Genomic DNA, 14996 nt, shown 5'->3' on the forward strand with positions numbered 1-14996 from the left:
TGTAGTGGATAATGACATAACAGGGAGGGGAACAGGAGCAATAGTTCTTCTTTGGTGGGTCAGTCCTTACAGCGCTTGTTGACCTCTGAGAGTTTTTAATTTAAAACACTCATTATATCAGGGAGTTATATTCGAGGGAGAAATATTTTGATTTCCTTCAGGTTCAATGAGTTGAAATCTAGAAGCTGCTTGCAGAAAGGAAGAAAGTCTTTGATGAGGCAGACATATGAAGAGAAATTAAGCCCTTTCAGAGAACAGGAATGAATGGCATCAGGATTAGAGTTTTTGAGAGCTGGTTTCAAGCTTTTAATGCGGGAAGTTTGGAAAAGGCTAGGTGCACAGGAGGGGAGGGCTCACCAGATCTCTCCTGCCAACGCTGGGGGCAGATGCCAGGTCCAAGCCTTCAGGACCAAGGAAGAATTGGTGAGGCTTGTATGACTTTCAGGAGCCACTATTAAAAAAGGCTTGACTTTTAAAAAATAGAATAGAAGGGCGGTAGAAAGGGGAAAGTTGGCTGGGAGGGCCAAGGAGATGAATAGAGAGGTAGGGGAATCAGGAATCATTGAGGCTCAAGGTACCTTAGGGGAATGGAGATGTTTCTCGACCCAGAGAACCCAGGGGGAAGGGCAAATCGTGGAGCAAGCAGGGATTCAGACAGCATGCCACCGCTTATTAGCTGTGGGGTGTCTCTGACCGTCAGTGTCTTCCTGTGCAACAATAGAAGGGAAATCCCTATACTGAAGAGTGACTGAGAGGATTAAATGAGACAGAGAGCCTGATGTGCTGGGATACTCCCTGGCACATAGTAGGGGCTTATGATTTCCCTTTTTGTCATGTCTGCACTTGGATCTGATCTTTCTTTCTTTCTTCGTTTCTTCCTTTCTTTTTTTTTTCTTTTTTGAGACTGAGTTTCACTCTTGTCGCCCAGGCTAGAGTGCAATGGCACGATCTCGGCTCACTGCAACCTCCGTCTCCCAGGTTCAAGTGATTCTCCCGCCTCAGCCTTCTGGGTAGCTGGGATTACAGGCACCTGCCACCACACCTGGCTAATTTTTGTATTTTTAGTAGAGATGAGGTTTCACCATGTTGGCCAGGCTGGTCTCAGACTCCTGACCTCAGGAGATCCACCTGCCTTGGCCTCCCAAAGTGCTGGGATTACAGGCGTGAAGTACCACATCCAGCCTGGATCTGATTTTCAGACTTTGGTTTTGATTTCCTCTTCTTTGTTTAAAAAAGTTATACAAGTAATGCAGACCCACTGTAACAAATTCAAACAAAACAGATGTATATGAAATAAAAATTGAGCATCCAATCTGCCTTCCCACCCATCTACCTCCAGATATATTAATATTGACAGTTTTTGTGGCTATTAAGGTTTGCTTTTGGAAAAAAAAGTTTATTTTATTATTTACTTATTTATTTTGAGACAGAGTTTTGCTCTTGTTGCCCAGGCTGGAGTGCAATGGTGCGATCTTGGCTCACTGCAACCTCCCCCTGCCAGGTTCAAGCAATTCTCCTGCCTCAGCCTCCCAAGTAGCTGGGATTACAGGTGCTCACCACCATGCCTGGCTAATTTTTTTGTATTTTTAGTAGAGATGGGGTTTCACTACATTGGCCAGGCTGTTCTCAAACTCCTGACCTTGTGATCCACCCACCTTGGCCTCCCAAAGTTCTGGGATTACAGGCGTGAGCCACCACGCCTGGCCTTATTTTATTTTTTGAGATGGAGTTTTGCTCTTGTAGCCCAGGCTGGAGTGCAATGGCATGATCTCAGCTCACTGCAACCTCTGCCTCCCAGGTTCAAGTGATTCTCTTGCCTCAGCTTCCTGAGTGGCTGGGATTACAGGTGCCCACCACCATGCCCAGCTAATTTTTGCATTTTTAGTAGAGATGGCGTTTCACCATGTTGGCCAGGCTGATCCCAAACTCCTGACCTCAGGTGATCTGCCCACCTCAGCCTCCCAAACTGGTGGGATTATAGGCATGAGCCACCGCACCTGGCCTGATACATTTTAAAAAGTTGCCTTTTTTTTTTTTGAGACAGAGTCTCACTCTGTTGCCAGGCTGGAGTGCAGTGTCATGATCTCGGCTCACTGCAACTTGTGCCTCCTGGATTCAAGCAATTCTCCTGTCTCAGGCTCCTAAGTAGCTGGGACTACAGGTGTGTGCCACCAATCCTAGCTAATTTTTGTACTTTTAGCAGAGACAGGGTTTCACCATGTTGGCCAGGATGGTCTCAATCTCTTGATCTCGTGATCCACCCACCTCAGCCTCCCAGAGTGCTGGGATTACAGACATGAGCTCCTGGCCTGAAAATTTTTTTAAAGTTGCTTTTTTCTGTAACGTTAAGGATTTTGGAGGTGTGTGTAAGGAATCACTACTTCAAACATGAGTTGCCACTCAGGATTCTGAGCAACCAAGGGCAGGAAGTGTGTCTTGTACACCTTTACGTTCCTCCTCACCCCCAGGCCTTGTATAGCACCTTGACTGCAGGGACCTCTACACAAGCATTTACTGAAACAAACGAAAAATGTGCCAGTGACATTTGAAGTGCCTTTAACAGGCAAAACTTTCCAGGTTGTTTTTGCTTTCTCTGAGAGATTAGGACTGCATTATTCCACAGAATCTGATGAGTGCCTTTGGGAACCAACATCTCATCACAATGAAGAGTTTAGATCTGGGAGAAAGGTGTTTGATTGTGACTTTCAGCTAGCTTTGAATAAAGCAGTTACAGATGTGCCCTGGACAGGGGTGGTGATTATGGAGTCTTCCCCAGAAAGAAACCAGGTCAGGGCATATATTTTGCCACTGAAACCTATGATTTGTACCTCCGTGGACGTTGTGCTATCCTTGTGTTATTTACAAGTTTTAGGACCTAAGGAAATAAAAAGACTAAAGCTATTTTTACTGCACGGATGTCTTCATATATTTCTGTTATCTATAGATTGAACAGAATAGGTTATTTTACAATTCCTCTTGGGTATTTTTACTAGATAATTTAAGCCTGGGATTTCAGCTCTAAGCTGTCTTCCCTAAAATCTGTACAACCCTCGGATAAAACACACATATACACATAGACACACACAAGTATATTTTAGTTATTTTTAAAAATTGTAGCTATTCACAGCAATGAATTGCTGTCAGCTTGAAATGTGTCTCATTTATTCAAACTAATTGATTATTCTGAAATGTAATCTCCCTAGTGAACAGAAATTTAAAACCAAAATAAACAAGCCTAGAAGTCCAAAACTCCTTGTCATAATTCCAAAGACCTGCAGAAAACCTCTTAAGATGTCCGGATTTGTTTTATGCACATCTACAGAAACATGTTGGTTCTTTGGCATCGGCCGAGAATGAACATTTCCAAAGCATGAAATTCAGGGTCTGGTGGGGTTGGAGCTGTTTGCACCCACAGTCTGCCAAGCCCTTTTCTTCTGTCTAGAGTTTTCCATGGCGAGAGCCAGCCCCTGGCCACTCTCACTGCTACCCCAGTGATAGAGGGCACCGTGGAGGTCACTTCTGCTTCCACTGCTTTCATTCTGATCCCCAATTTTCTCTATTTGCTCTTCTTGTGTTTGCTCCTCGGGGATGTCTTGGTTTTTCATTAAATGGATGGCCTTCCCCGTAACTTTAATCAAGTGGTAGTTAGGACATTGTCATCTTACAGACCTGGCTTTGCCTCTGGGCAAATTTCTTAACCCCTCTGAGTATTGGTGGGCTCTTCTGTCAAATGAGGGCATTTACGTCTACTTCACAGGTACTGTCAGGCGCAGGGCCAGCGCTTGATAGATGAGAACTATCCTGAGTGGCAGGAATAGGAAGAGTGGCAGTCAACATTGCCAGCTGGTGATGTATTTCTTGCCTAGGAAGAGCAATTGCTGATGTCTTCAACATTTCTGAATGGCTATGTTAGCCAAGCCCTCTTCAAGGTGAAGAGCCAGGCTCTGCCCTCAAGGGGCTCATAGACCCATGGGGGAATCAGGAAGCATATTCCACAGTTCTCTGTACCCTAAGGTTTAGAAATCGCTTCCTCACTAAAACTTTTTCTTTCAATAATTTTTTTAACCTATTGTCAAGGTCAGAGTTCTTAGAGACAATGAAAATTTCTAGAAAACTTATCACTGGGCCAGGCAAGGTGGCTCACACCTGTTATCCCAACACTTGGGAGACCAAGGTGGGAGGATCACTTGAGCCCAGGAGTTTGGGGCTGCAGTGAGCTATGATGGCACCACTGCACTCCAGCCTGAGTGACAGAACAAGACCATGTCTCTAAAAAAAAGAAAGAAAGAAAGAAAAGAAAAAGGAAAAGAAAATAGATCACTAAATCACTAGAGTTTACCACTCCATGTATCCAGGGGTTCCTAAAAGTTGTGAAAATGCAACTTTGATACCCATCATAGCTCAGAAAGCAAAGATCACTTATTCATCTTACTCTTAGTCAATGTATCGAGAATTGTGAATGGGAAAACACTACTAGAATACAATTTTGGAAGAAGTATAATAAGCACTTAATGAGGTATTTTTATTTTATTGTTCTTTACCCAACCCTAACCTTTCCCTCCCTCAATCTATCAAGGTAATGAAAAATGGGGGCAGTTGCCTTAAAGTGCAGAAAGACAAAAGGAGTCCACTTCCGGGTAGTCACTGCGCCACCTTGTGGCATTCTCAATTGTCCTCACTGAGAACAGTCTGAAGTATATTAAACCCAGATCGACAGTTGTACAACTACAGGCATAAATAATATTGCTTCTTGGTACTCAACTTAAAAAATATTAACTCCTCTGTGGGACTGGTGGGTCACGTCTGCAATCCCAGCACTTTGGGAGGCTGAGGCAGGAGGATCATTTGAGGCCAGGAGTTAAGAGACCAGCCTAGCCAGGATAGTGAGACCCCCATCTCTAAAAAACAAAAAACATTAGCCAGCCATGGAGGCGTTACAACTGTAGTCCTAGCTATTTGGGAGGCTGAGGTGGGAGGATTGCTTGAGCCTAGGAGCTCAAGACTGCAGTGAACTATGATCACACCACTGCACTCCAGCCTGGGTGGCAGAGGAAGACCTTATTTCTAAAATAAATAAATAAACATTAACTCTTTGTCACATTTTTCAATAACATTTTTTCCAGTTTTGTCTAATTTTTGATTTTATTTATTGTGGGGTTTTTTGTGTTTAGAAATAACCATGTATTTTAATTTTTAATATAGTCATATATATTCATTTTTCCAGAAAAGAATGAGTTGAGGCTGGGCATGGCAGTTCATAACTATTATCTCAGCAGTTTGGGAGGCCAAAGAGGGTGGATCGCTTGAGCACAGGGGTTTATGACCAATCTAGGCAACTTGGGGAAACCTTATCTCTACCAAAAAAAAAAAAAAAAAAAAAAAGAATGAGTTGGATACGAATTAGTATTAAGTAACTGCCATTAGTTATTCAATGTACTGTCTGCTCAAACTTGGTATCTTTGTTCTTCCAGCCACTGCCCAAGACCACTCAGCTGATACTTTAGGAAACACAGAAACTGCAACTAGTCATCCTACAGCAGCTACAACTAATGCCACTGAAACTAATTCCCCTGGAGCTGCTGGCACCACGACTACACCTTCTCCCCCAATAGCTGCTTCACCTGCTTCCCCCACAATTAATACACATAATTCCTCCACAATTCCTACACCTACTACTATAGACAATGAGTCAACTGCAAATGCAAATTCATTAACTACATCTGACAGAATCACTGCTTCATCTACAAATGATGGATCAATCACAATGGTTCCTTCTGAAACACAAAGTGACAATAAAATGTCCCTCACCACAAAAGACAACCAATCATCAGAGCCTCCCACTGGCAGCACTTCACTGGAGACCAGCACCCTAAACACCACAGGTAAGGGCGATTCCCTCAAAGACTCCCCAAGAATGGAGCATACCACTGTGGAGGGAGGGAGGTGGGTATGTTCTGGTGGGCCAGGAAAATGAGTCTAAAGAAGCCCAAGGTTTCCTTGGAAATTAACTGTGGGTTTGAAATCTGGGTCACAATGTAGTGACGGCAGAGATCCTAAAACCCTCAGTTTCCTTCTGTTCTCCTTTCCTTTCCTCCTATCCTACCTCAAGTTATTTGCTAGCTGTGCAGTATTTTTTTCCGATGAACTCGGGCTTTGTGAAAGGTATCTCTATAGCTTTCCTCTCCCTAGAGGATTTTTAGAAATAGTTTTAGCTTCTCTGAGAAGACCAGGTCCAAATAAGCATGGACTGTTCAGCCCCACTGATCTAGCTCTCTGGTCTACCTAAGGAAGAAGTCAGTTCTACCCTTGAGGTAAGATGGTGGCTGATCACAATGTGGAACTTGTGTCAAGCCAAGAATTTGAGACTGACGCATAGAAAGCAAAACAACAGCGGTGTTCAAACAGTCCTAGGCATAACCAGGGCCATTGTCCAAAGGACAGATGCTTTGGGAACACTAAGAGATGACAAGTGACCTCAAGCAGAAGTTAATGAAACAGGAACCATTTGCTTCACTTCCCCAAGCTCAGTCTATAACAGAAATCAACCTAGTTTATCAGTAAAGGCTAAATGGCCTTGTGGACCATGTGGGGTCTCTGTTGTAACTCCTGCACTCTACTATTTTAACATGAAAGCAGCCACAGTTAACAAACAAAAGGTTGGTCAGATATGACTCGTGAACTATAGTTTGCCAGCCCTTGATCTAGAAGAATCGTCACACTTTAGAGCCTGAAGAATCTAGATAAATGTTATCATTCTCAGACGGGAAAGCTGGGACCCAGTGAGGGCCATGACTCACCCAGGGTCAAAGACCAAGTGGATGTCTCCCTACCCTTAACTTCTGGTAGCTTCCTCAATGTTCTTTGATAGATTTAAGAAGTGGATGGTTAAGCAAGTAGAGCCCAGAGGCTGTATCTAAGACGTCTTTCCCCAGTCTTCTTTCATGTTTGGAGGGGCCACTCTGAAGGTGGGATCCAATGGGACACAGCTCTCCTGGAATCAGGAAAGGGAGGTTTTCTAAGCCATTTCTGCTTTGCCAGGTGTTCCCTCAGAGTCAGGCCGTCTTCCTGTGTTCTGTCCCTACCATGAATAAACTGTGGGGTCTGGGGCAAGTCATTTCTCTCTTGGCTTCAACTTACTGATCTGCAATAAGGCGAGACTAAACTAAAAAGCCCCCAAATCTCTTCTGGCTGTAACATCCTGTGACTTAATCAATTCCTGGCCATGAAACAAGCTAACAAGTCTGTCCTTCGTTGCCGAAGAGAAAGCACCCGGGAGTTACTTGTCTGGTATCTCCAGAAAGAGATACATCCAGTCTCTTCCCTAAGATGTCCCAAGTCATCTTTGCAAGGTGGCTGAGGCTTTTCTTAAAGAAGCCATTAATTTTATTTAGAAGACTGGTTCATACCTTGTCAGAGGGGTGACTCTTATTTTGTTTATAAGATACTGAACTATGCCTCCTTTTATCCTATATAGTCTATTTTTTTCTCTTTAAAAAATTGTTGGCCGGGCGCGGTGGCTCACACCTGTAATCCCAGCACTTTAGGAGGCTGAGGCGGGTGGATTACGAGGTCAGATCGAGACCATCCTGGCTAACACAGCGAAACCGGGTCTCTACTAAAGAATACAAAAAATTAACCGGGCGTAGTGGCGAGCGCCTATAGTTCCAGCTACTTGGAAGGCTGAGGCAGGAGAATGGCGTGAACCCAGGAGGTGGAGGTTGCAGTGAGCTGAGACTGCACCACTGCACTCCAGCCTGGGCGACAGAGCAAGACTCCGTCTCAAAAAAAAAAAAAAAAAATTGTTAATGGAAGCCGGGCATGATGGCTCACGCCTGTAATTTCAGCACTTTGGGAGGCTGAGGTGGGTGAGTTACTTGAGCTCAGGAGTTCAAGACCAGCCTGGGAAACGTGGCAAAACCCCATCTCTACAAAAGAAAAATACAAAAATTAGTCAGGTGTGGTAGCACACACCTGTAGTCTCAGCTACTCAGGAGGCTGAAGTGGGAGGACCACTCAAGCCCTGGAGGCAGAGGTTGCAGCCAGCCAAGATTGTGTCAGGCTGGGCACAGAGCAAGACCCTGTCTCAAAAAAATAATGTTAATGGACTTTATTTTTAGAGCTGTTTTAGACTCATAGCAAGATTTAGAGAAAGGTACAGAGGTTTCCTATATACTCCCTGGCCCGACACATACATTATCAACATCCCCTACCAGAGCGGTGTGTTTATTACAATTGATAAACCTCCAGTGACACATCATTATCACCTACAGACCATAGTTCACATTAGAGATCACTCTTGGTGTTATGCATTTTATGAATTTGGACAAATAAATGTATGGCATGCATCCACTATTATGGGATCACAACCCTAAGAATCCTTTGCGCTTTTCATCCTCCCCTCTTACTCCTGGCAACCACAGATCTTTTTACTGTCTCCATAGTTTTGCCTTTTCCAGAACTTCATACAGTTGGAATCATACGGTATGTAGCCTTTCGAGATTGACTTCTTTTACATAGTAGTATGCATTTCCTCCATGTCTTTTCATGGCTTGATAGCTCATTTTTGAGTGCTGAATGATATTCCATTGTCTAGATGTACCAGTTTGTTTATCCATTCACCTACTGAACGGTATCTCGGTTGCTTCCAAGTTGTGGCCCTCATGAACAAAGCTGATATTAACGTGGATGTGCAGGTTTTTGTGTGGACATAAATTTTCCACACCTTTGGTTAAATACCAAGGAGGGCGACTCTCAGATCTTCTCGTAAGAGTATGTTCAGTTTTGTAAGAAGCCACCAAACTTTCCTCTCAAAGTGGCTGTGGCATTTTGCATTACCACCAAACAATGAATGAGAGTTCCTGTTGCCCCATATTCTCACCAGCATTATTTTACTTTTTATTTTTTAAAAGAAGTAAATTAGGCCTATGATTATGGAAAAAGCAGCTCAAACAGGGCCAAATCGTGTGCAATAAAAATTAAATCTCGCTCTCCTCCTGAACCCCTCGGACCCAGACCCCGAGTTTCCTTCCCCAGAGGCAACTTCTGTGGCCAATTCCTTGTATCTCCCTCCTGAAATTACCTATGCAAATATAAGCATACATATTTGCTTGTGTATAATCCTCCCCTTCCTTTATTCACAAAAGAGAGCATGTTATACACATCGTACCTTACATACAGCTTTTAAAGAAATCAGTGGTTTCTACATATAGGTTTGTAAGACTCTCAAGACAGCTTTGAAGGTTATCAAACACATAAGCTATTCTGCCATCGCAGCTCAGAATCATTCCACTTGACAGAAATGAAGAAAACTGGCAGCCCAGATCACTGTTGGACCACTGAGCTAACTCTCCTCCTCAGACCTCATCAGTTCCCAGAGAGAGAAAGATACTGCACTCTGCTTGGCCTGGGAGTCTCGGCCTGCAGTGTAGAACTCATTGCAGTGTTATTTTCACCATTTATTCAAGTGATCCACTGAGAAAGCCAGAGGCTGGAGTGTCTTCTCATGGCCTCTTAGAATTTTCACTGAGTTAATCCACATTCTCTCCTTTCCTGTCCCATTCCTGTTTTTATGGCTATGTCTCCTAGGTATGCTTACCAGAATATGACATCTAGTTTCTTTTCTGAGCTTCTTGGCTGTTTGATTCTTCATACCTTTCTAAAAATAAGACGTTTTATCTAGAATGTTTTGGGGAGCCCCAGCTTGTGTTAGAGGACCGTGCTTCAAGGTTCTGGGGGGACTTTGAGATCTGAAGATTCCTGACTCCTTGGCGTTAGAAGACTGCAATCTCTCTTTCTCTGGGCAAGCCCTTGTCCACTAATCTCTGATCTTTACTATTGACGAGTATTATATTTGGTTCTAGAATTTCAGAAACAACTCTCTAGAGACCTAAGCAAGCAAATATTTGTTTTTAACTCTTCCAAAAGTGTGCTGTGGAGTAACACAACCAAGGAATGGAAAGGGCCCAGGAGGGAGGCAAGAAGATGGAAAAATACATTTCCTCTTGTTATTTATTGTCATTTCTCTGGATTTCTAATCTCTTTCTACTCCATCTAAGGTCCCAGCAATCCTTGCCAAGATGATCCTTGTGAAGATAATTCATTATGTGTTGAGCTGCATAATACACATTTTTGCCTGTGTTTAGAAGGGTATTACTACAACTCTTCTACGTGTAAGAAAGGTGAGTTACAAGGGATGAGCCGTGTCTGAGCTCTGTATCTCATACCAAAAGTGGAATCGAAAACTCAAAATGATGGCAAAAGGAGATTCCAAAATATCAGAGATAAAGAAAATGTGGAGGCAACAAAGGCCAGCAAAGTAGAGAAAAGTGCTGTTACTTAGGGACACTGAGGTAGAACAAGGTGATCTATCTAAGACCACATAGTCCAGCAACCCTGGGAACCTGATCTTCAGTTCTGTGTCACAAGATTTGTTTGCTCCACAACATCAGATCCCCCTCTTAGAGATATAAGAGCCCTTCAGCTCTAAAAATGGATTTCAGGAGTACATTTATACACCTGTGGCATAATGATGTTTTGATTAGATCAAACACCAGGGTGCAATGAAGGTCTGAGGACTGACTGTCTGAGTTCTAGTTCTGGTTTTTTTCTGTTTTATGAATGAGAAATATCTTCATTTTCCAGAGCAGCCAATTCTATAAGAAATTAATGCATTGCATTGCCCACTGGGTTAGGGATATATCAAAAGCCCCCCAAATGCTCATATTTTTAGCACTAATAATCTCACTTCTGGGAATTTACTCTAAGTGAGTGACCCCAAATACAGAAGAACAGTTTGTGTGTGAAGATGTTCATTGCAACCTTTTTCTTTTCCTTTTAAATAATTAAAAGCACTAAGTCCAATAACAAAAAATGATTACATCAAGGAAGGGAAGATATACTTCATAGAATATTATGCAACCTTTAAAAATGATGGTTATGAGACCAGGCATAGGAGCTCACACCTGTAATCCTAGCACTTTGGGAGGCCAAGGCAGGAGGATCACTTGAGGCCAGGAACTTGAGACTAGCCTAGCCAACATACTGAGACCCCTATTTCTACAAATGTTAAAAAATTGCCTGGCTGTGGTGGTATATACCTGTAGTCTCAGCTAGTCAGGAGGCTGAGGCAGGAGGATCCCTTGAGCCCAGGAGTTCAAGCCTGCAGTAAGCCAGTTGTGCCACTGCACTCCAGCCTGGGTGACAGAGCAAGACCCTGTCTCTCTCTTTCTCTAAAAAAAAAAAAAAAAAAAAAAAAAGACTAGGCAACGATTTGGAAAATACCTATTATATAATAAGAAAAAAAGAAATATGGCATAAACTTGGAATTACAACAATGATGTAAACTGTGAACGGAAAGAAATATACCAAAATGAAAATGGTTGTGCCAGGTTGGGTGGGATTATGCATAACTTTAAAAATATTTCCAGATTTCCTGTAGTGTCATTATACAATGCTGGGAATTCGAAAAAATAATCTATGTTTTAAAACAAAATGGAAATGACCCTCTTTTCATTAACTAGTACAGAAAGAGTCTGCTTAACTTTCAGGAAAGGTATTCCCTGGGATGATTTCAGTGAACGTATTAGAAACATTTGATCCAGAAGAGAAACATTCTGTGGCCTATCAAGATTTGCATAGTAAAATTACTGACTTCGTAAGTATTTTCCAGCTTTCCGTTCTGTAAAACATTCTTTTGTTCTAACACTGAGTTGCAGAGAGTAGAGCTGGTCTTCAGGTGGTTCACGCTGGTACCATGGTACCAGTTGTTCAAACAGTGAAATGTACCTTTACTGGTTGGTAAACAGCAGCTGTCCTGATGCCTCCACCGGTGCCACCACTTCTTCATTGCCCAGGCCTCTCCCCTGGGACCCTTGGACCACCCCATCATCTTGCACCTGGAGGCATGGCACCTGGCCTGGCATGGCAGAGGGCCTGCAGAAGCTGGCTCCAGCCATACCATACCCATTGTTTTATAAGCTATTAATACAGTTTTAAATGGACAGATAAATATTATGAAGTTTTAAAATAAATTATTTCCACAGAATGAAAGAGAAAAAATTTAAAGATGTTGTTTTTCTTTTTTATATTCAAATTTGCATACATTTTCATACTAGTCTGGCTTTAAAAAAATGTCTAGAAGAATAATTATATCTGAATATCTGTTACTTATTTTTCCCATTCTCAAAAGTGTTGGCATGAACAATACTTTCCCATCGTTTAGGTTATTGTGACCGAGTGCACACGTGTGAGCGAGCATGAAAGGAAAGGGTCTTTCCATTTTGCAGCCACAGATGTTAGCCCCGGAAGGACTCTCAGAGAGCATCCAGCCAATATAGCTCAAAGTTCAGTTTTAAAGGAAAAAATATTAGCCTTAAATATGTCTTAGAAGTTGAGGTGGAGGCTGGGCACGGCGGCTCATGCGAGTAATCCTAGCACTTTGGGAGGCTGAGGCGGGCAGATTACTTGAGGTCAGGTGTTTGAAACCAGCCTAGCGAACATGGTGAAACCCCATCTCTACTAAAAATACAAAAAAATGAGCCGGGCGTGGTGGCGGGCGCCTGTAATCCCAGCTACTCAGGAGGCTGAGGCAGGAGAATCACTTGAACCCAGGAGGTGGGGGTTGCAGTGGCCCAAGATCATGCCACTGCACTCCAGCCTGGGTGACAGAGTAAGACTCTGCCTGGAGAAAAAAAAAAGGAAGTAGAGATGGAGAGACATTTTTTTAAAGCTGAAGTCTTATTCCATGACAGTGTCTCTCAATTTGAAATTATATCACTGTTAGAACTGGTAACATGTAAAAAACGTATCATGGAAATGATTTTACAGATGGTGCAAAGAGAGCTAGTGCTTCTAACTGCACAGCCAGCCAGTACCTGACAATGCTAGGATAGAATCTGTGGCTGCTGTGTCACAGAGTTTGCTCTGCCCCTTTGCCATGTCACCTCTGCCCTGTGGGCCAGCTGGCAGTGACTTGCCCTCTCATCTCGGATCTGCTTTCAAATTTGCCAGCATGGATGGTTTCAGTACATTGAAGACAGCAACATCAATGTGGTCCTACTTCCAGGGAACCCCTGAAGTACTTCATGTGGTTTACTGAGCAATGGTCACTTAGCACTACTTTCCTCAAACTTGACTTTGAGTGTGAGTGTCACAAAAGCCCCCTCCAGTTACAGGCCTTATGCCCCGGTCTTCAGAGATCAGATTAGAGACTTGATCTCAGTCAGGGTTTGATGTTCCTGGGGAAACCAGTGAGGTGATGAGGCATTCTTAGTTCCTGGGAGATTTGTAATCCAGAAGGGATGCACCAGAGCTCCCTTGCAACCATTAGAATCGAGTTAGAAAAATAGAGACGGCTTACTTTCTTCAAGGTCCTCTTCGCAGCCTTTGTAGGGGCAGTCCTAGCTCAGGCCCTAAGAAGTCCCCCAGGATCCATTTTCTACCCAGTTGGATCCTGTTAAAAGCTAGATAGAGTATTATTTTTTTCTGCCCATTTGATTTGCAGAAAATGTGAAAAAAATTGTTTTTTACTTGTTATTAAATCTGTTCTCCTCCACAGCTTAAAGGTGTATTTGGCACATCTGTTTATGGACAGACTGTAATTCTTAATGTAAGGTAAGTTTGTTATGGACTGCCGAGTACTTTGGAGGCAGATGTGTGTCTGTCTAACTTCCGAGCTTCTCTTGAGGTCTGCATGTAACATTAAGACCCTCTGTGGCAAGCCACAAGTTAAGAGGAGAGGGTCAGTCTCAGTCTGAGCACTGCAAAGGGGACTGTGTGCCTTGGCCCTGCCTCTGATGTCACCCCAACTCTGGGCAGGGTGTGGCCTGCGGAAGGCAAGATTCTGTCTGTGCTTGGCTGTGCAACAACTTGTGCACACGGCCCAGGACATCATCTGGATCTCTTTGTCTTGATCCCATGGCTGCAAACCATACCTAGTCAATCCCTGGAATGTGCATTCCAGCGGGCCAGGGGGAGACTGAATGGCCCGTGATCATCTCTTCCCTCATATGGCAAGTGTGAGGCGGACAAGAACACCCAAATCACACACCTGGCTACCGAAGGGTCAGTGGTGAGCTCTTTCTGCAGTGAGAACAAGCACTTATTGAGCACTTCAATAGGTAATGGCAAGTGCTGGGTGCTATTTAGGGAAATAAAGAGGAAGAAGATTCTCAAGAAATTAGCAATTGCATCTCAGCCTCCTCTGAAGCACATTAATACACAAGTACTCAGGCTGAGGAAAGAATGCTCTAAGACAAACGAAGTTAGGTAGGAAAAGCAGTCCTCGTGTAGCAATGCACTATTTACATCTTAAGTCTTACTATTGTGTTTATCCTTATAAGCCATATAAAATCCTTTGTGGAAGCCAGGCATGGTGGCTCACACCTATAATCCTAGCACTTTGAGAGGCTGAAATTGGAGGATCACTTGAGGCCAGGAGTTCAAGACCAGCCTAAGCAACATAGTGACACTACATCTCTACAAAAAGATTTTTTTTTTTTCACTCCCGTCATGCAGGCTGGAGTACAGTTGCATGATCTCAGCTCACTGCAACCTCTACCTCCTGGGTTCAAGCGATTCTCCTTCCTCAGCCTCCAGAGTAGCTGGGATTACAGGTGTACGCCCCACACCCGGCCTAATTTTTGTATTTTTAGTAGAGACGGGATTTCATCATGTTGATCAAGCTGGTCTTGAACTCCTGACCTCATGATCCACCCGCCTCAGCCTCCCAAAGTGCTGGGATTACAGGCATTAGCCACTACTCCCGGCCTGAAAAAAAAAATCTTTTAAAAATCTTTTGTGGAATGAGAGAGAGAGGGAGAGAGAGTTTGTGTATAAAATTTCAGAGAGGTCTTTTGAAAGTGATGGATTTCTAGCTTGGTCTTGAATGAGGGGCAAGTCTGGTTGGCAGTGAAGAGGCACAGTTTGCATGGTGGGAGGCTGGCAGCAAGCAGACGGGCTGGGCCCGAACGCAGAGACTCTGTAGCTGGAGGTGTATG

General features: G+C 43.5%; 1 protein-coding gene across 1 annotated transcript in view; it reads left to right on the forward strand.

Annotated features, from left to right (window-relative positions):
• The window catches only part of LOC105470253 (mucin 13, cell surface associated), a 30313-nt gene that overhangs the window by 1324 nt on the left and 13993 nt on the right, over positions 1 to 14996 (forward strand). The window contains exons 2-5 of the mRNA XM_011722053.2: positions 5472 to 5882; positions 10056 to 10178; positions 11547 to 11653; positions 13556 to 13611. Of these exons, the coding sequence (XP_011720355.2) occupies positions 5472 to 5882; positions 10056 to 10178; positions 11547 to 11653; positions 13556 to 13611 (697 nt within the window). The remainder of the gene's footprint in view (positions 1 to 5471; positions 5883 to 10055; positions 10179 to 11546; positions 11654 to 13555; positions 13612 to 14996) is intronic.

Source organism: Macaca nemestrina, chromosome 2 (genome assembly GCF_043159975.1).
Source record: "Macaca nemestrina isolate mMacNem1 chromosome 2, mMacNem.hap1, whole genome shotgun sequence".
NCBI classification, from domain to species: domain Eukaryota; kingdom Metazoa; phylum Chordata; class Mammalia; order Primates; family Cercopithecidae; genus Macaca; species Macaca nemestrina.